General features: G+C 35.0%; 1 protein-coding gene across 2 annotated transcripts; it reads left to right on the top strand.

Moving 5' to 3' along the window:
* The first annotated feature begins 427 nt into the window (after positions 1-427).
* On the top strand, positions 428-20,873 carry LOC120183511 (transcription factor E2FA-like). Of its 2 annotated transcripts, none has more exons than XM_039188191.1 (15): positions 428-748; positions 1,757-1,946; positions 2,093-2,146; positions 2,247-2,332; positions 2,450-2,538; positions 2,657-2,711; positions 2,903-2,955; positions 3,045-3,095; positions 3,197-3,245; positions 3,364-3,429; positions 3,519-3,595; positions 3,734-3,962; positions 4,077-4,143; positions 4,266-4,464; positions 20,861-20,873. In XM_039188191.1, exons 1-14 carry the CDS (start codon positions 503-505, stop codon positions 4,394-4,396), a joined length of 1,443 nt encoding a protein of 480 aa, XP_039044122.1. In that variant the 5' UTR covers positions 428-502; the 3' UTR covers positions 4,397-4,464; positions 20,861-20,873. The 2 variants fall into 2 exon arrangements, with proteins under 2 accessions (XP_039044122.1, XP_039044121.1); XM_039188190.1 differs by lacking the exon at positions 20,861-20,873 and adding an exon at positions 20,440-20,608 and having other exon boundaries at positions 4,263-4,462.
* Positions 20,874-21,246: the final 373 nt, after the last annotated feature.

Here is a 21,246-nt window from a genome sequence, read left to right as displayed (position 1 = left end):
TCAATCACTTTCATATAGTTTATTTATATTATGCATTAACTAAATGTCATATTCGATATATTATAATAAATCAAAACTATTTAAATATAAATTCGATTTTATCACATTGATGATTATATATGAAATAGAAGAAATTTTCTATATAAATTCATCTATCTCGTGTTTTAATCTTGGGTAATAATTTATTTTAAGATTAATATAAAAAAATGTCTGAATTATACAATTTCATTAAGTTTTTTAGAAAATATTTTAGCCAATAAATTTTCTATATTATTTCTGGGACAGATTGAACAGATGTAAAAGTTAAGAGCTCATAAAGATAAAAATGAAAGATTTTAATACCTTAATTGTAATTATATACAAAATGCTTCCCTCCTTATTTATCCGAAACAAAAGATTCCATCCCTTTTTCCCTCGTTTTCTACTTTCTCTCTCTAACGTCTAAACCCTCAGTTTCTCTCTCTTCCCCTTCTTACCCAATTCCAATTCTACCCCCGCCTCCATGTCCGGCGGTGCTCGAGCTCCTGATGGTCCCGCCCGGCCGTATCCTCCTCCTTCTACGGGTTCAGCCGCACCTCCATCGACGGCTCCTTCGGTTGTTCCGCCGATACGTCGGCACCTGGCCTTCGCCTCGACGAAGCCGCCGTTTGTTCAGCCCGATGACTATCACAGGTTTTCCTCCAGTGCAGTAAATGATCCTGGAATCATCGCCGATCAAGAAGTTGAAGCAATTGTTGTGAGAGCTCCAGTGAGTTTAATTTTTCTTTTCTGGAGATGGCGGTTGCAGCGTAATTAGTCACGATATTTAAATTTTGATGAGAATTATTCTCTTACTTAACATTTAGTGTCATGTGTTTATCTGATCTGTTCATAGATAGAACCTTTCATGGTGGTTTGTTTTCTCTTAGGTGTCAGTAGCGTTATTTGTTTGTGCAGTGAAATTGTTATGGCCGTACTTTAATAGGCGACTTTTTCGCTGGCCATTCAAGTATTTGACGATTTACTCGAGTTTGGATAAATTCAAGTGCTCATTTGCTAGACTAAGTCGAAATTTAATGAATGCTGGCCTCATCCAATGTCCAAAACCCGATAACCAATGCATTTCTATGCCTTTGAGAATGCTAATTGCTAATTGCTAATTTTTAGTACAATATTTTTTTCCAAACATGCTGATGAGGCAAAGTTCTAGTATTGAGTTTTGGGTTTTGATGTTTTGGATTTCAAATATAATTGCAATTGATAGGGGATAGCGTGTCAGTTCCATGTAATAAAGTTGCTACGATCGAAGAGTAAGTTATGTTTATGCTACTGCATTCTTGGTTTAAAGCCGAACATTCAATGGCATGCCCCATATGAAGAAAGCTTGATGTCTGATAATTCTTTTGATGTTGCTGCTTTGATGGTTGTTTAAGAAATGATTCAGTTGATATTCTTTATGACTATGACACCATAATTTCCGCTTTCTGTATCATATCGTGCTAGTTTGTTGTGCAAACTTATGCTCATATATGATATCCCCTTTTATTATTGTCCTCTACATAAAAACAAGTGTACTCCTGGTTCTTATGGTTAACAGTAAGTTTTCTTATTCATATTGCTGTCCTATATCTGCGTTTGTTAGACTTACTTTCTTATTAGTGTTTTTTCCTTAATCCAATTGGTTGTTTATGTACATATAATCATCTGCAAATACTGAGTAAACTTGTAATTTAGCCTGCGATTGGAACTACTTTGAAATATTGATGTTTTTTCTCAGCAATTAAAAAGGAAGAACACAGTGAACAAAAATGAAATTGAGTCTAGCCAATGGACGGCCAGTCCAGGAGTTACTAACATCTCCAACAGTCCCTTCCAGACACCTGTGTCTGGTAAAGGAAGGGTAAATAATAGATCAAAGAACCCGAAGGCTAATAAATCTACACCTCAGACACCTGTGTCGAATGCTGGTGAGAAACGCATATCCTACAAGCATAGTCCATAGAAGGAAACTTATGATCACACCACAGTCTATTATCAATACTCTAATGATTGATTTAAGAGAGATACAGTATGTGGAAGAGGAATTGCTGACATCATGTATGATAATTGACAGGTTCTCCATGTCCTTTTACACTCACGGGCAACTGCCGGTATGACAGTTCTTTAGGTAATCTTATGGCTGTCCTTTTCTCTTTTAACTGCTTAATTTTGTCTCCTTAACCTTCTATGGATGGTGAGAACCACAATAATGTGATCATAATTTTTAGGTCTGCTGACAAAAAAGTTTGTTAATCTGATAATGCATGCTGAAGATGGTACCCTTGACCTAAATAAGGCCGCAGAAACATTGGAGGTAATGATATACGACTTGTGATCTTGTATAGTTGGGTGTTTAGTGAGTGTTTTCTCATGTTACTTAAAGGGCCCTTTCGTTGTTATTGTTTACTTATTCCTCTAAATGTTGCAACAGGTGCAGAAGAGGAGGATATATGATATAACTAATGTCTTGGAAGGCATTGATCTTATTGAAAAGAAGTTCAAAAACAGAATACGCTGGAAGTAATTATTTGATAACGTTAAACATTTTTCTAGAATTCGATGTTTTAATTTGGTCTGTCATTCTCGTTAACCTTCAAAGAACTTGGGACTTATTTGAAGATTTACTCAAATTTACTAGGGGTGAAGGTGCTTCAAGGCCAGGAGAAACAGATGGTGATGTCTCTGTATTACAGGTACGTGAAAATAATATCAATTTTCTTTTTCTTTGACACCTAGGCAACAATTTTTTCTCTTGGTCATTAGACTTTTTCTTTAGTTCTTTATGTTGACCAATTACTTTGAAAAGATCTTCAGTAAGTGCTGCTTTACCCATTTTTGGTTTATTTCCCATACATATGGGCTTGATTTCTATTCTTCTATGCAGGGAGAAATTGAGAAACTTTCCATGGAAGAGCGCAGTTTAGATGATCAAATAAGGTTGTACATGGCTTATTATCGTGTTAAGAGTTGTAACCGTTACTGCCTCAAACCTGTTTAGGAATGCTGATGCTTCTAAAATATTGCAGAGAAATGCAGGAAAGGTTAAGGGATTTGAGTGAGAATGAGAACAATCAGAGGTAAGACTTTCTTGCCTGCCTTGCACTGGAATCTAATTAATTGAAGTTAACTGCTATATTTGCATAAAGATTTACATTTACCTATCTTCAAACTGTTTCAGGTGGCTATTTTTGACCGAAGAAGACATTAAGTGTATACCTTGTTTTCAGGTTTGTTGATTTCATGCCACTAAATTAACACTTCTGCAATCATCTTCTGCATTTGACACTAATCTCCAAGACATCTTAGTTTTACCGTAGCCAAATTTTCTGTGTTGCTTTCGTTCAGAATGAAACCCTGATAGCAATTAAAGCTCCACATGGAACAACACTGGAAGTACCTGATCCTGATGAGGTAAGATCGCTGGAAAACTTTAATGACTTAGTACAATGTTCCACTTGCATGATTTAAAGGCATAATGGGGTTGCTCCTATATATTCCAGGATGTTGACTATCGACAAAGGAGGTATAGGATAATCCTTAGAAGCACAATGGGTCCCATTGATGTTTACCTAGTCAGGTGTTACTCCTTTCTATATATTTAGCCATTTATGATCCATACATGTTTATGAACCATTTTTCTTTTAAAACAAAACTAATTGATAATGACAAGAGAGGTTGTTTTAATTTCGTTCTTTTCAAATTGTTGTTTCCTCAGCCAATTTGAGGAGAAGTTTGAAGAGATGAATGGCATTAACCCACCTTCAAGTGTCACACTTGCTTCAAGTTCTGGCTCTAATGAAAAGCAGGTTGAGTTGGTCAATACAGTGGGCATCCGAAAGGAGATTGAACCACGGGCACAGCAAAATCATCAAATCGGCTCTGATATTAATGCTTCACAGCAGTCTGTCGGGGGAATGATGAGAATTGTTCCATCAGATATCGACGTGAGTGCCTTTTTCTTTGACCAACTATTACTTTTGCCAAGCTTTACAAACATCAAATATATGTTATTTATGAATTTGTAATATTGACTATAGCTTCTCTTGTCTGGTTGTCAGAATGATGCAGATTATTGGCTCCTATCAGATGCGGATGTTAGCATTACGGATATGTGGAAGACAGATTGTATCCTTTATTTTTAGCTAATTAATCTACTTAACCTGCCCAAGGCATGAACAAGCACGTGCACAGATTTTTATACATTCTTCAACAGTTGAGCTTGTAACCCTTAACTCCAAGAATAGCAGGTGTTGAATGGAGCGGAGTCGATATGCTTCATCCAGACTTCGCAACGGCTGATATCGGTACCCCTATGCCAGAAACTCCACCTTCTAGAATGACTGAAGTGCCATCTTCAGATTTTAACTCAACTCAATAGGTAAAATCAATTTTCCCAACCAAGTTCTGCACAAAGAATGGCAGCACCCCCTATCTTTATGTTTACATGTGTAGTAACCGGTTTTCGCCCGGGCACGAATTTTTTTATTTGGCGAGAAAATTGATGTGAATAAATGGTTTTTTTTTTTAAATATAAAATAATTTGAGAGTCGCCATCGGCCTTTTAGGTCAGGTAGGTCGAATACCTAAAAATTATCTTTTAAAAGAGTTTTAAGAAAACATCAGTTAAAATATGAACTTATCTGCTTTTTAACCAGAGATTCGTTCTTTTTAATAATAAAAAGGGATTCGTGGTCGATTACGTTTGGAGAAGGATTAGTATCCCCACAACGCCCAAAATTGGTACTTATTAATTATAAATTGTCTCTTATTATTGGAAATTTAAAAATTCAAAAAATATATTTAATTTATAATCCAATTATTTCAAAGTTATAATTATATATAAAATATATTTATATATAAAATATAAATAAAATATTTATTTATTTAGAAATATCAGAAAAGGACTTCTAGGTGCCTTAAGACAGCTCTTTTCTTTGATATATAATATATATAATATATATATATATATAATTAAAATAATTAATATATGATTTTAAAAAATAAAATATTTATTTATTTAAAAATATCAGAAGATGGACATCCAGTTGTTTTAAGACTGTCCTTTCTTAATATTGAAAAATAAATAAATATTAAAACATGATTAAAATAGGTTAAAAATAATTAAATAAGTTTTTAATAAATAAAATAAATATATATATTTATGACTAAATAATAATAATAATAATAATAATAATAGTAATAATAATTAAGAGTAAACATATAAATAATAAAATTAAAACTATATATAAAACTTGTAAAAAAAATAAATAGAAATTGAAATAATGACTAAATTAGAACTTAATAGAATTAAATACCTAATTCGTGATTAATTATTTAAAATTACAGGGATTAAACATGCTATTCTCCTTATTTATTAATTTGGTGACTAAAATAAAATTATAAAAAATTCGAATATCAGATTAAAATAAATTAAAAATATATACTCGAGATTAAAATATTATTTATTAAAACTAAAGGACTAAATACGTATTTATCCTAAATATATTATTTAATAGAAAGGACTAAAATAAATAAAATTGAAATTAAAGAACCGAATTAAAAGGATTATAAACTCGATTTAGTGACTAAAATGTAAAGATTACAAGTTAAGATGACTGCGGAAAGGGTTTTACCCGTAGTTAATTACAGATAAACCCCTCCCCAAAACGGCGTCGTTTGGGGAGGGCTATTTAAGTCCCAAACGGCTGGCCCTTCGGGCCAGCTTCCCCATTTTTCCTTTCTTTTCTCTCTCAAACAGAGAGAGTTTTATAACTCTCTCTCGCCTCTCTCATAGTTTCCTTCGCCGGAGAAAACCAGACAACAACCGGTCGCCGTATTTTGCCACCGGTACCACCGCCGACCACCATCTACGGTGGCCGAAAAATTACAAAACACCCCTAAATCGATGCTCTATTTACCCTAAAGCCCAATCTAAGGTTGTTTTAACCTAAAAACTTACCAAACGTCGTAGATCTGAGATAGTTTCCTTTGACGTTTCGGTTCTCCGATGACTCGTGGAGGCTCTCACGACGGCGATTTCCTCGGTAAGTCTATTTTTCTCTTCTTTCGGTTTGTATTTTATGGGATCGTTGGTGTAGTTCTTCTTGTGGTGTCTCGTTTATGTTTGTTGTGCTCTCTTTTCGTTTCTGTCTGTGTTTTCCCTTCTTTTTTTGTGGCCGTCCCTTTTCTTTCGCAGGTGATCGATGGCTTTATAGCCATCATCAAGACGCTCATCGGACCGGTTAAAGGAAAGGAGTTCGGTGAGTCACCGAGCTATGTGGTGACTCACCATAGAGCTCGACATGGACGGTCGGTGTTGTGGCAACAGAGCTTCTGGAGGCTTCTTCGAGGTGGCTTCGTGGCACTGGTGGAGTGTCGGCAACGGCGATTGGAGCACTTGGCATCAAAGGTTGAGGCATCTGGAAGCTTCTGGCAGCTGGAGAGGCGGCTGCGGCGCGGGGCTTCTGGAAACGGCGGCTGGAAGCTAGGGTTTGAAAACCCTAGCTGAAACCTTAAATCAGTTTAGGGTTTCCATTTGGGTATGGGTCGGTTCTGGTTGGGCCTGGGATTTGGGCTTGTAAATGGGCTTCCAGTTTTGTAATTATTTATTAAATAATAATAATATATAATATTAATAATAATAATAAATAATAATAATAATTATTATTATTATTATAATAATAATAATAATAATACTACTAATAATAATAATAAATTTAATAATAATAATAAATTTAAATGAAAAAAATTGATGTCTACAGCTGCCCCTCTTTGCTCATCCTTGTGTTAACAAGAATAGAGCAATGACGAAAAAGACAATAATTTTTTCATTTGGCTTTTTTTTTAGCAGGATGGAAATGTTGAAAACATCATGCACTGAAGGGCTTACAGATGACCCTGAGGCTTTGAGAACATCAAAAAGCTCCCGAAGGCTTTTTGGAAACTTCATACATTGTAGGACTTACAGATGACCCGAAGGCTTTAAAACATCAAAAAGCTCCCAAAGGCTTTTTGGAAAACATCATGCACTGAAGGGCTTACAGATGACCCGAAGGCTTTAAAACATCAAAAAGCTCCCGAAGGCTTTTTGGAAAACATCATGCACTGAAGGGCTTACAGATGACCCGAAGGTTTTGAAAACATCATGCACTGAAGGACTTACAGATGACCCGAAGGCTTTGAAAACATCAAAAAGCTCCCGAAGGCTTTTTGGAAACATCATGCACTAAAGGACTTACAGATGACCCGAAGGTTTTGAAAACATCATGCACTGAAGGACTTACAGATGACCCGAAGGCTTTGAAAACATCAAAAAGCTCCTGAAGGCTTTTTGGAAACATCATGCACTGAAGGGCTTACAGATGACCCGAAGGCTTTAAAACATCAAAAAGCTCCCGAAGGCTTTTTGGAAACATCATGCACTGAAGGACTTACAGATGACCCGAAGGCTTTGAAAACATCAAAAAGCTCCCGAAGGCTTTTTGGAAACATCATGCACTGAAGGACTTACAGATGACCCGAAGGTTTTGAAAACATCATGCACTGAAAGACTTACAGATGACCCGAAGGCTTTAAAACATCAAAAAGCTCCCGAAGGCTTTTTGGAAACATCATGCACTGAAGGACTTACAGATGACCCGAAGGCTTTGAAAACATCAAAAAGCTCCCGAAGGCTTTTTGGAAACATCATGCACTGAAGGGCTTACAGATGACCCTGAGGCTTTGAAAACATCAAAAAGCTCCCGAAGGCTTTTTGAAAACATCATGCACTGAAGGACTTACAGATGACCCTAAGGTTTTGAAAACATCATGCACTGAAGGACTTACAGATGACCCGAAGGCTTTGAAAACATCAAAAAGCTCCCGAAGGCTTTTTGGAAACATCATGCACTGAAGGACTTACAGATGACCCTAAGGTTTTGAAAACATCATGCACTGAAGGACTTACAGATGACCCGAAGGCTTTGAAAACATCAAAAAGCTCCCGAAGGCTTTTTGGAAACATCATGCACTGAAGGACTTACAGATGACCCTAAGGTTTTGAAAACATCAAAAAGCTCCCGAATGCTTTTTTGGAAACATCATGCACTGTAGGACTTACAGATGTAGGAAATAGTTTACTAAGTAAAAAAACTAAGGAAATCGTTTTCTTACTTTTCATCAATTTCATTTTTAGAAAAGATTGAATGAGAAACTATGGAAATCGTTTTCTCATATTTTTTTCTTTTCAAAATAACATGTTGATTGGGTAACATGCCCCAATCTCAAGATAATGCTCATTTTTGTGGATTATGTCCATCTCTTCTTCAGATGTTTGCATGATTCTTGTATTTGTGGTTTTGAATACCTTCTTCGTGTAAGGTATTTTTTTACCCTGAATCTTCTTGTTCTTCAGAAGATCTGTAAAACTTCATGTTTGAATGCACTCAGATGTATCAATGTAATGCATTGTCTATTGTGTAAATGATATTCTTATGAATGCATGAATGTTGATGCAATCTTCATTTGACTTCAAAGTGGTGAACTCGATCTTCCTTCAGTTCATCATTTATTGCCAGGGTTACCTCTGGATATCAGTATCGCAACTTATGCTATCAAGCTTGCATTCATGCAGAATCATCTGATCAACTTATATCTTTGTTGTCTTCTTTGTTTCATGAAAGTCTCAGAAGAATTGTTTCATTTATGGAACTCTTGTCGTAGTCAGAACTATGACCTTGATGCCCCATTTTGTCTTGGATAAAACCAACTTTATTTGTTTGAATTTGTGTAGAAATCCCATAAAGTTTTCATCTTTGAAAAGAGAATCTGTCATCTTTAAAAAGAGAATCTATCATCTTTGAAGAGTGTAGATGTAGATATGCCTGACTCAGCAGGGATTAATTAGGAGAGTAGAGTCTGATCTGATTTGACTCTTGAAACATATCACAAGGAGGATTTATTCCAATTCCTTTCATGTCTCCACATCTAATTGGATCTCGAACAAAACAACTCAAACCATATCATGTAAAGATGTTTAACAACAACCTATTGTTTGATCTTAGTTGGCTCCACTAGTTTCTTGTTGTCAAAATTTTCAGCTCTCCTTCTGTGGAAAGAAATCTTCATTATATCTCACTTTTAATCTTGAAGTTGAAGAAGACAGACTTCATCTTGGATCAATAAATGGAAACCATATGATCGCAACATTGGTTCAGCATCAGAATAACAGGTTCGTAAAACATTTGACAGTGCATTCATCTTTTCCTGTGGCTTCTGCTCAGATGTTCGTAAAACATTTGACAACACATTCATTTTTTTGTGGCTTCTGCTCAGATGTTCTCAATCATTGAAGCTCTTTGCCTAGTGTCCAAAGCTTTTGAATGATGTCACAAGACCATTTGAGAACAAAAACTCAGTGGGGATTCAAGTGTAATGTTGGTATGACCAAAAAGTTGGTCAAATTCACAAGATATGCTAGTGCTGAATTGAATAGGAGATACAACAAATCTTGATATCATCTTTGGCAAAGGCAAATGTGATACTGATCATGCTTTCTTTCATAATGAGAATTATAGAAAGTAGAAACACATCCGCTATAGGATCCATGTACAGAAAGATATCCGTGAAAATTTTACTGCCGGGGATGAAACACACATGATAAAATCCAATTGATGGAAAATCAGTTCATCTTGGCTGGCAATGATGACCCCAATAACAATAGGAAAGGGTAATATATGTAAGTCGAGCTTCTCTCTTCAATGTCATCAATTAAACAAAAACTGATGTGAAAAACAGCTTCATAACCTCAATAGTATGGTTGAAACTAACTGCCAGGAACCTCAAAGAAATATTTTCAATTATCACTGATACAGAGAATGCAAAATTCAAAGCTGAGATCTTGAGGAACTTAACCCTGGATCGAGTAGTCTCCTGGGGATCATTCTTATTCATGCAACTGTGATGTAGCTTAACAAAGACCGTGCTATCATGTGACACATGGTTAAGAAGATTGGGTATTTGAAACCATACTTGCTGAATAGATATTTGTTCAACAACAGGATCATAATGTAACTGCCTGATGAATGAAGCAATTATGTATAGTCAGCTCGACTATTACTGTTTCACCATTTTTATTATTTATACCTTTTTGTCTCATTGGAAATATTTGTTCAAATCTATGATCTTGACATAGGATGATATGGGCCTTCAGCATGCCCCAACATGGGCTAATACAAGCGTGCAGAATGCATCAACATTCCTGATTCTGATTGAACTGGGCTTTCAGCATGCCCCAACATTTGCTTCTTGTTAATCTGAGCCTTCAAAATGCCCCACGTGGATATGTCTGAATGAACCTTTAAAATGCCCCAACAATTGCTAATACAGATGTTAAAAGTGTGTTCAACATTACTTCTTGTTGAGATGGGCCTTCAAAAATGCCCAAATATTCATACTGACGTGAGCCTTCAAAATGCCTCAATATTCTATTTCTGTTTGAAATGGGCTTTCAAGATGCCTCAATATTCTGTTTCTGATTCACTCTCAATGTCTGTTTGACTAAAATGTTATGATCCTCATGAGGTCCAATTTTGACAATAAACTGTTGTACTTGTGGCTTTATTCATGCCCCAAATCTGTTTATCTTGAATACTCTCATTCTGGTGTTACTAAACAGTAGTATTGTCAAATAACTGGAGGAAATCTCTTCATGTTGTTACAAACTTAAGAAGTACTCAATCATTCTGACAGAAACGTCTGAGATATGTGTCTTCTGAATGAGGTGACCATTTTCTGTATCTGGAGGAATTTAGTCAAACAGAGCAGTAAAAAAATAGCTTGGTAATCCGTTCCAGGCTGACACAGTGGCTTATCATCTTTCAGTGAAAGCCATCTCTGAAATATACTTTTCTGTGGGCGAAAAACCAATTTATGCGAACAGTAATCTGATGCAATAGCAAGACTACATATACAATGGTACAGACTCATCAAAAATCCGCACCCATGCAACATGTTGATTCTGATAACAACTCATCTGATTATGAAGCGATCTTTCAGGATGATTTCACAGATATTGATATTTCTTCTGATACTGAGAAAATCCTGAATTCTGATTCTGATGAGGAGAGTAAACTGTTATACTTGACAAAAATGAGATTCTCAGAGGCTAAGGCTTCAATAACTATGGAGAGATGTGATCTGGATTCATCAATTGCAGAGTTGACAGATTTCATATATGCTGCTCAAATGGCTAAGGCTGCTGACACACTTCTTTCAGGAGAAGATAGGAATTCATTATGCAATGACCCCAATTATAAGAAAAAGCAAAACCCAGATTATGATTTTTGGAAAAGGAAGCAGCAGAGGAAGCTTGAAAAGAAACTTCTTAATGAAGACGATCATGTAGTTCATCTTCCTAATCCAATGATTGGTTTTAAGGTTCTTACCAAACCAGATCAGATAACTCAAAGAACACTTCCAGAAGATGCTATTGGGTCTCCTTATTTTTACTATGAGCAAATTCATCTTTCAAATCCAATGATTAGTTTGGGGGTTTATACCAAACCAGATCAGATAACTCAAAGAACACTTCCAGAAGATGCTATTAAGCCTCCTTATTTCTACCATGAGCAAATTCATCTTTTAAATCCAATGATTGATTTTGGAGTTCATACCAAATCAGATCAGATAATTCAAATAACACTTCCAGAAGATGCTATGAGCACATTCATCTTCCAAATTCAATGATCGGTTCTGTGGTTTCATACCAAACCAGATCAAATAACTCAAAGAACACTTCCAGAAGATGCTATGAGCACATTCATCTTCCAAATTCAATGATTGGTTCTGTGGTTTCATATCAAACCAGATCAGATAACTCAAAGAACACTTCCAGAAGATACTATTGGGTCTTCTTATTTCTACTATGAGCACATGGCACTTGTTCCAGTTAATGTTTGGACTGGAATATCACAGTACTTATTCGATGTAGAGCCAGAATTTGTAGATTCGAAGCATTTTCATGCTATTACACTGAAAAGGGCTATATTCATAATTCTGCCAAATGAGAACAGATTTTCTCTTATTCTGCTTCCTCCATGTGCTGATGCTTTTCCATTGACAAAGAGATGATGGCCTTCCTTCGAGTGTCCAGAAGTATGTTCTTGATGAGTGCTGAAAATGGAATCTGGTATGGGTTGAAAAGAATAAAATTGTTCCACTTGAATCTGATGAGGTGGAAATGCTTCTAGGTTTCCCTAAAAACCATACACAATGATCTGTATAGAGACATGTTCCATGGTGGTATCAATGTCCTATCTCTTTTTCTCTGGGATCAATGATACAGAAGTTGCCTTTTATTGTCTTGGCATACTTTTGAAAACAGATGTGCAAGAACTGAATGATGATCGGTTGGAGCAATTGATGAGTAGATTTGTCGAATTCGACCTTGTTGTCGATTGCATCCAGTGTAACAACCTTACTGGAAGAAATAAACATCATCAGGATTAAATAGAAGATTTTTATTGGTGCATTTTCTTGCAATGACTGCTACGACAACTATCTCTTCTGCTGCTCCAAAATACACACTGCCATATCATACTCTTCCCTAACCATGGACAGGTTTAGTTGATGGTAAAACTGGTTATCTCAACTTTTGGAATCCTGTACGGCATACAAATGTAGAATTTGTTCCAATGTCTTATTCTGTGCCATAAGTCCTTAAATTCAAATTCAGCAATCTTCTGAAGGACATAATGGATATCATCTTGACAAAGAAAATGATCGGCATAGAAGAAGTAGCAATGATGTATCAAGACTTGAGCTAACATCACAGTATAACCAGAGTGCAGGTAGTGACTTGTTCATGGTTCTATGATGTAATCTTCTAGAGAACATGAATTGATGGTTGGGGAAAATAATCTGTCTGGTAATACTTATCGTCCTCAGCATGAGATAAACGATAATATTTCTTGATGAGCTACTAATAATGTCATAGGAGAGTGTCACAAGTTCAATTCTCCAGACTTTCTGGCTTCTTGGACCACTTGCCTTCAAAAATGTGAAGCGCTTCATTCTTCTGGCTTCGTTCATTCTTTTTCTACAACATAGGTAGAATAAGCAACAATTGCTTTAAGGACCTTCCTCATTTGAGACTGTACTGTTTGAAAATGTTTTTTCTCTTTTCTTTCTAAAAGAATTTTGCAAAGTATTGTCCCTTTCAGGTTCACAATATAATCAAATCATAAACAATAAGTTTAATGACTATCCAATAAATCAACTACACTTTTAAATCATTCAAAAATCATAGTCCTATGGCAAGTGTCAAAATTATTGACTGATTTAAGGTGTAGGTGGATTTTGGTAAAGTAAGGTTCTTTCAAGTTGGTTCAGTATGTCGCTTCGGGGTTCCACTAACTTGAAGAAATGGTTATTATGCTCATCTTGTAGAGATACTTCTTGATTCCAAAATCTCGGGAACGTCTTTTGGGATGTGCGGTGCTTCATTTAAGATCATCTCTTATGTCGTTTGTTGCACCATTCAATATTCGAGCCGCCTTTTTTAGGTTTTCAACTCGAATCCTCCTTTGGTTTCAAGATGTTATTTAAAAATTTACATCTTGAACCCCCTTTTATCATTTTTCATATCATGCATTAAAGATTTTAAAAACCAATTTTTGCAAATAAAAATCAATCTTGAGAGGCGGAATGAATTCTAAAGATATTCTCTTTAGATGCCTTCAATCTTGCTTTGCTTGACTTCGATCTGCCTTGTTGAGGATTTTTCCATCATCTGGATCCCTCTAGACTGCCAAATTTTGGATTCATTTCCATTTTCTCATATCTTCAGCATTTCTTGCTTTTCTTGTTTGTACTTGATCAACCTTGTAACTTGAGGCTCAATAATTCACCCATCTTGATTCAATTTTTTCTTTTTCTTTTTTTCTTTTTTGTTTGTTTGTTTTTTTTTTCTTCTTTCTTTGCTGGATGAGTATAATACTTCAATTGCTTTGATCACCTCCTTTTCCTTTTGCATTTTGGAGATTTTCCATTATTCTTGATTGGATTGATCTTCAAGCACTCTGTATTTGACATACTTTGTAATTCAAAACTTTCTTGACTTCATGGAAACTTGTCTTCGTAATAAAACTGTATTGACAATCTTCATTCTTGTGAGCAAATATCCTTCACCTTGCCCCCTAATGTGGAGGGTGATCCTTGGTTAGGGTTGAATCAGAAGAAAAATTATTCAGGCTCAAGTGGGGACAACAAATGATATATTTATATATATATATAAGGATAAATGAAACAATGCCGTTCGTCATCTCATACACAGAAACCTTTGTAAAAAGAGGTATCCACAGGGGAATTAATATTCAAGATTAAATTTATTTACATGAAAAAATGTAATTAATGCATGATATATTTATTTCAATCAATCACTCTTCCCTTCTTCTTTAAGTATGCCCTAATCACTCGAAATTATCTTCAATGAGTTTGTCCATGATGCCTCATCTCGTCTCTTCTTGCAGTAAGATTCACGGATAATTGAAAGTTTGGTTCTTTTGAGGTTTTTTGGTTTATGATGGTTTTGTATTTGGAAGGACAAATGTGTGACTTATAAAGTCATGTATATGGTGGAAGGTAGTATCATGAATCAATCAACTCTACCCGAAAAGGTAAACATCTGGAGTTGATGTCTCAAAAACATATAGAGACACTTCTTTAGAGTCGCAGATAAATGTAGTGTCAGGATTTGGTTTTGGTAAGGGTCGAGTAATTGGCATTGGATGGGATATGGAAGATATAATTTTATCACTTGCCAATAGATTCTGGATGCGACATACATTCACATCATCAGCTTTCACTTTTTGATTCGTTGGGCTCTTGGATGTGACTTTTGAGTTTTCTTCATTGATTACATTCTCAATTAAATCTCCACTTGTCACAAGATTCTCGAATTCCTTTGTCAGATTTGCCTGTATTAACTCGAAGAAAAGCGCTGGAAGGGAATCACGAAACATACGTGATATCTCTTCTTCTAACATGGGAGGTTGAACTTTTGCTGCCACTCCTCTCCATCTTAAGGCATATTCTTGAAATCTTTCATTGGTTTTCCTTTTTACTCTTCGAAGATCCATACGTGTTGGAGCTAAGCCTTTAACATACCGATATTGTCCCAAAAATGCATCATCTAAATCTACTCATTTCTTGATCTGTTCTTGGGTCAACTGATTGTACCAGACTACTGCTGGGTTAACAAGACTATCATGGAAAGAGTGAATTAACAGGTCATCAGAATTTAAATATCCTCCCATTTTTCTGCAAAACATTCTCAGGTGGATTAGGGGACAACTGGTGCCATCATATTTCTCAAAATCAGGCATTTTGAATTCATGGGGAATAATCAAATCCGGAACCAAACTGAGTTTTCTTGCTTCTAGTTCTTTGTGGGAAGTATCAACATATTTCATATTTTTGATTGCTTCATCCATCCTCTTGACTTTCTCCTCATATTGTGAATAATTAATGAGGATATTCTTTGGGTTTGAGTGGGATGCCCCAGGGTATGTTATCTTTCTCAACTCTTCAATCTGATAGCACGATTTCTCTTTAGCAGTTATCTCTTCTTTATCAGATTCCATTCCCTGAATAATTTGATCTGATCCATCTGGTACTGAATCTGATGTTTTTTTCCTTATATCCGGAGGTAACCCTGTCAATTGTTCTGGCCACTGGTCTTGTAGTCCCTTATAAGATTGCTCCATTGTTTTCATGATAACAGTAAAGTAATATGAATGAATGACCTTGGTTTTACTGTTACAAAACCTTTCATTAATTATTAACATGTTTTTATAATTAAAGTACATGACAGTACTTAAATAAAAATGTGAAAAATGCATAAATGGAAAAATAAGAATGCAAAATGTGCAATTCAAAGATATAAAAAGTAAAAATACAAAATGAAAATGCACAGATACAAAATGTAAATGCATGTATGAAAAGGTGTTACTTAAGAGTGATCATCTTAGAACAGATTTCATTGAACACAAAAGCTTCAGTACATCAAACAAAACTTTTACATGTAGGGGACAACTTTCAGTCCTAACAAAACTTTACATATAGGAAATAACTTTCCCATTTTCTTCTCTAAAACCAAGTTAGTTTATCAGCTTATGGGCCATATTGCTTGTCTGGACTGCAGCTTCTTCCCTGATATTCTGGTGTTCTTTCATCTCCTATGTCAATTCTTGGAGTTGATCATTTTCCTTGGTGAGAAAACATTTGTGTTCAAAAAGTTTTTGGACAAGATCTTCATGTATGTTGCAACTCTTTTTCAGTTTGGTGACCCCTGCTGTCCACTCTTCTGGGGTGTTTCCTATACCAGCATTTTGAAAGGCTTGACTGACCTTCTGGAATTCTTCATGTATGGTTTCCATTTTGGTGCTCAATTTATCGTTTTCAATCTTCAAATGACGTATTTGAGCTTCAAACCTCAGCAAATCTTCTTCTCTCTGGGCGCCCCTACTGATATTCTTACCTTTGAAGACTTTTGGTATTAATCTATCAGGACCCTCGGTTACCAAACTAGGTCGATCATTTACCATAAATTGTAAGGTTCCATGATCCAAAAGACTTTGGACTCGGCGTTTGAAGGCAAGACAATTCTCGATGGTATGTCCTTGAGCTCCGACATGATATTCACAATGAACGTTGATGTCATACCAAGTTGGATACGGAGGTTGGAACGGTTTTATATAATATGGATCCACTTCTCGTGCTTCAAGTAGCTTCTCATACAACTCTTTATATGATATGGGGATAGTATCAATATGAGAACCACCTTTTGTCTTGAATTGAACCTGAGTTTTAGATATCGGGAGCATACTAAACTTCGATGATTTCAGGTTACATGATTTCTTCTCTTCTCTGGAAGCTTTTACAATTGTCATCATTTCTTTGGTATCTCCAGATGACTTGTGAATACGAATGATGACTGTCTGTAATTTCTCAAATTGGTTAAGAATCGAAGTCCCTTTCGTATCTGAAACTGCATAGTTAGGTTCATTGAGCTCTCTCTCTTTCTGTGCTGGAATCTCTTTTCCTTTGCCCAAAATAGATATTCTATCCATCATCTTGATCATCTGTTCTCTTATTTCTCGTATCTCCTTTTTCTCTTCAATGGTCATACGATCTTTGGGTGCATAGCTTGCTTCTATCCTCAGAGTTTGCTCAGGATGTCTTTCTTTGGCCGCATCATATTTTGTTTGATCATAAAACTTTTTGTCCATTTACAATTTCTTTCCAATATGATGAACAGTCTTTCAAGTAAACACCTTTTGGTTATGCTATGATCATGCAATGCAAACAAAAGAAATGAGAAAAAATAAAATAGTTAGTACCCACTAATGAAAAAATCTATCTATCAAGGTATAAATCTTAATCTCATGCTTTCTAGTTCCATGCTTTGTTTGGAAAATTTAACCTAACCGCATGATTTCTAGTTCGCATGCATTTATTCAGGGAGAAAAAATAATAATAAATTAAATAAATTAAAAGCTAGAGCTTATTTCTCCTTTGTGTAGACCTATGAACAGAGGTTCAGTACTGTCTTAGATTAGGTGAATTTCTAGGGTTTATTATATGCAGAGTTTCAGTTCTAGGAGTAAAGGTACTCGAATTGTCCTTGTTGATGCCCCCTTGGGCTATCAACCATCAATCCTAATCCATTACAGATTTAAACGGATCGAGTTCAATTCGAGGGGACACATTTCTCTATACCTGACACGGAGAATAAATTCTCACGAAGACATAGAGCATATGAACCCCGAAAGTTACTTGCTAGGTCTGACACGGAGAATAAATTCTCACGAAGACGTCGCTTTCACTCCCACTTAAAAGGGACAAACTCAATTATAGAGCTTTATGTTATGCAATGCAAGTGTTGTGTGTGAGTAGAAATATTCAAACCTCTAACAGATAAATAAAATAATTAATACCTGAATAAAAAAACAATATTAATATTAAAATAATAAATAATAAAAATTTGAAAAAAAAGAATTAAAAATTAAATAAATGAATTTTTAATTTCTAATTAATAGAGACAATTTATAATTGATTTTAAAGTTTGACAGTCCCTAGCGGAGTCGCCAAGCTGTCGTAACCGGTTTTCGCCCGGGCACGAATTTTTTTATTTGGCGAGAAAATTGATGTGAATAAATGGTTTTTTTTTAAAATATAAAATAATTTGAGAGTCGCCATCGGCCTTTTGGGTCAGGTAGGTCGAATACCTAAAAATTATCTTTTAAAAGAGTTTTAAGAAAACATCAGTTAAAAGATGAACTTATCTGCTTTTTAACCAGAGATTCGTTCTTTTTAATAATAAAAAGGAGTTCGTGGTCGATTATGTTTGGGGAAGGATTAGCACCCCCACAACGCCCAAAATTGGTACTTATTAATTATAAATTGTCTCTTATTATTGGAAATTTAAAAAATCAAAAAATATATTTAATTTATAATCCAATTATTTCAAAGTTATAATTATATAAAATATATTTATATATAAAATATAAATAAAATATTTATTTATTTAGAAATATCAGAAAAGGACTTCTAGGTGCCTTAAGACAGCTCTTTTCTTTGATATATATATATATATATATATATATATATATATATTAAAATAATTAATATATGATTTAAAAAAATAAAATATTTATTTATTTAAAAATATCAGAAGATGGACATCCAGTTGTTTTAAGACTGCCCTTTCTTAATATTGAAAAATAAATAAATATTAAAACATGATTAAAATAGGTTAAAAATAATTAAATAAGTTTTTAATAAATAAAATAAATATTAGATAAATATATATATTTATGACTAAATAATAATAATAATAGTAATAATAATTAAGAGTAAACATATAAATAATAAAATTAAAACTATATATAAAACTTGTAAAAAAAAATTTAAATAGAAATTGAAATAATGACTAAATTATAACTTAATAGAATTAAATACCTAATTCGTGATTAATTATTTAAAATTACAGGGATTAAACATGCTATTCTCCTTATTTATTAATTTGGTGACTAAAATAAAATTATAAAAAATTCGAATATCAGATTAAAATAAATTAAAAATATATACTCGGGATTAAAATATTATTTATTAAAACTAAAGGACTAAATACGTATTTATCCTAAATATATTATTTAATAGAAAGGACTAAAATAAATAAAATTGAAATTAAAGAACCGAATTAAAAGGATTATAAACTCGATTTAGTGACTAAAATGTAAAGATTACAAGTTAAGATGACTGCAGAAAGGGTTTTACCCGTAGTTAATTACAGACAAACCCCTACCCAAAACGGTGTCGTTTGGGGAGGGCTATTTAAGTCCCAAACGGCTGGCCCTTCGGGCCAGCTTCCCCATTTTTCCTTTCTTTTCTCTCTCAAACAGAGAGAGTTTTATAACTCTCTCTCGCCTCTCTCATAGTTTCCTTCGCCGGAGGAAACCAGACAACAACCGGTCGCCGTATTTTGCCACCGGTACCACCGCCGGCCACCATCTACGGTGGCCGGAAAATTACAAAACACCCCCAAATCGATGCTCTATTTACCCTAAAGCCCAATCTAAGGTTGTTTTAACCTAAAAACTTACCAAACGTCGTAGATCTGAGATAGTTTCCTTCGACGTTTCGGTTCTCCGATGACTCGTGGAGGCTCTCACGACGGCGATTTCCTCGGTAAGTCTATTTTTCTCTTCTTTCGGTTTGTATTTTATGGGATCGTTGGTGTAGTTCTTCTTGTGGTGTCTCGTTTATGTTTGTTGTGCTCTCTTTTCGTTTCTGTCTGTGTTTTCCCTTCTTTTTTTGTGGTCGTCCCTTTTCTTTCGCAGGTGATCGATGACTTTATAGCCATCATCAAGACGCTCATCGGACCGGTTAAAGGAAAGGAGTTCGGTGAGTCACCGAGCTATGTGGTGACTCACCATAGAGCTCGACATGGACGGTCGGTGTTGTGGCAACAAAGCTTCTGGAGGCTTCTTCGAGGTGGCTTCGTGGCACTGGTGGAGTGTCGGCAACGGCGATTGGAGCACTTGGCATCAAAGGTTGAGGCATCTGGAAGCTTCTGGCAGCTGGAGAGGCGGCTGCGGCGCGGGGCTTCTGGAAACGGCGGCTGGGAGCTAGGGTTTGAAAACCCTAGCTGAAACCCTAAATCAGTTTAGGGTTTCCATTTGGGTATGGGTCGGTTCTGGTTGGGCCTGGGATTTGGGCTTGTAAATGGGCTTCCAGTTTTGTAATTATTTATTAAATAATAATAATATATAATAGTAATAATAATAATAAATAATAATTATAATAATAATACTAATAATAATAATAATAATTTTAATAATAATAATAAATTTAAATGAAAAAATTGATGTCTACAACATGGATGGTGGTATAGGGGTTATTTCCATTCACTGCATGGTTCAACAATTTATCTATCCTATGGTTTTAGTTATAGAAATAAAACGTGTCGGCATCGGAATTACGGTCCGTCGAATCTGAGTATATATGCACATTAACATCATCCCTTTGTTGATTTTGAGGTTTTTTACTAATCAGTCATTAGTTTGAGATGTCAAAATTCGAAAGCAGACATACCAGATGTAGATGTGTAGAATTGGTGCGTTGAGAATGTAATCATAGGGTCCATCGGTTGTTTCTATAATATCGATCACGTATATTGAAGTTATGACCATGGCATCCATAAACCATGATATGATTATACAAATCCAGTGATTTTTCTACCAACTTTTTCACTTTGTGGTTGAATTTGATCTATTGTGTTATAGCATTCATTTGTTAGGGATGGGCATAGGATGGGACGGGTTAATTTTTTTGGTCGCCCCGACTTGAAATTTGAAACCCGACCTGCCCTGGTGTTAGGTGGCATTCTACTCATCCCGAATCTCTGATCCGACCTGACATGAATATTTTTTTCATTTATTCGGTAATATAGAAATATAATTGAAAAATATAAAGAGAGAAACATTATAATAATTACTTACCCATTAACAAAACTCGCCTTGACCCCGTCTCAAATCCAAATTTCAAAAGAAGAAATTGATCCTATAGTGATAGATTTAAGTCGGAACTTAACGGGATTGAATAATTTGACCATCAATAAACTCCAAGTCTTATAATAATAATAATAATAACAATAATAATAATCTTTTTTTTAGTAGAAACATA

Source organism: Hibiscus syriacus, unplaced genomic scaffold (assembly GCF_006381635.1).
Source record: "Hibiscus syriacus cultivar Baekdansim isolate YM2019G1 unplaced genomic scaffold, ASM638163v2 tig00112789_pilon, whole genome shotgun sequence".
In the NCBI taxonomy this organism is placed as follows: Eukaryota; Viridiplantae; Streptophyta; class Magnoliopsida; order Malvales; family Malvaceae; genus Hibiscus; species Hibiscus syriacus.
Note: the sequence above shows the minus strand (reverse complement) of the source record. Positions and strands in the feature narration are given on the sequence as shown.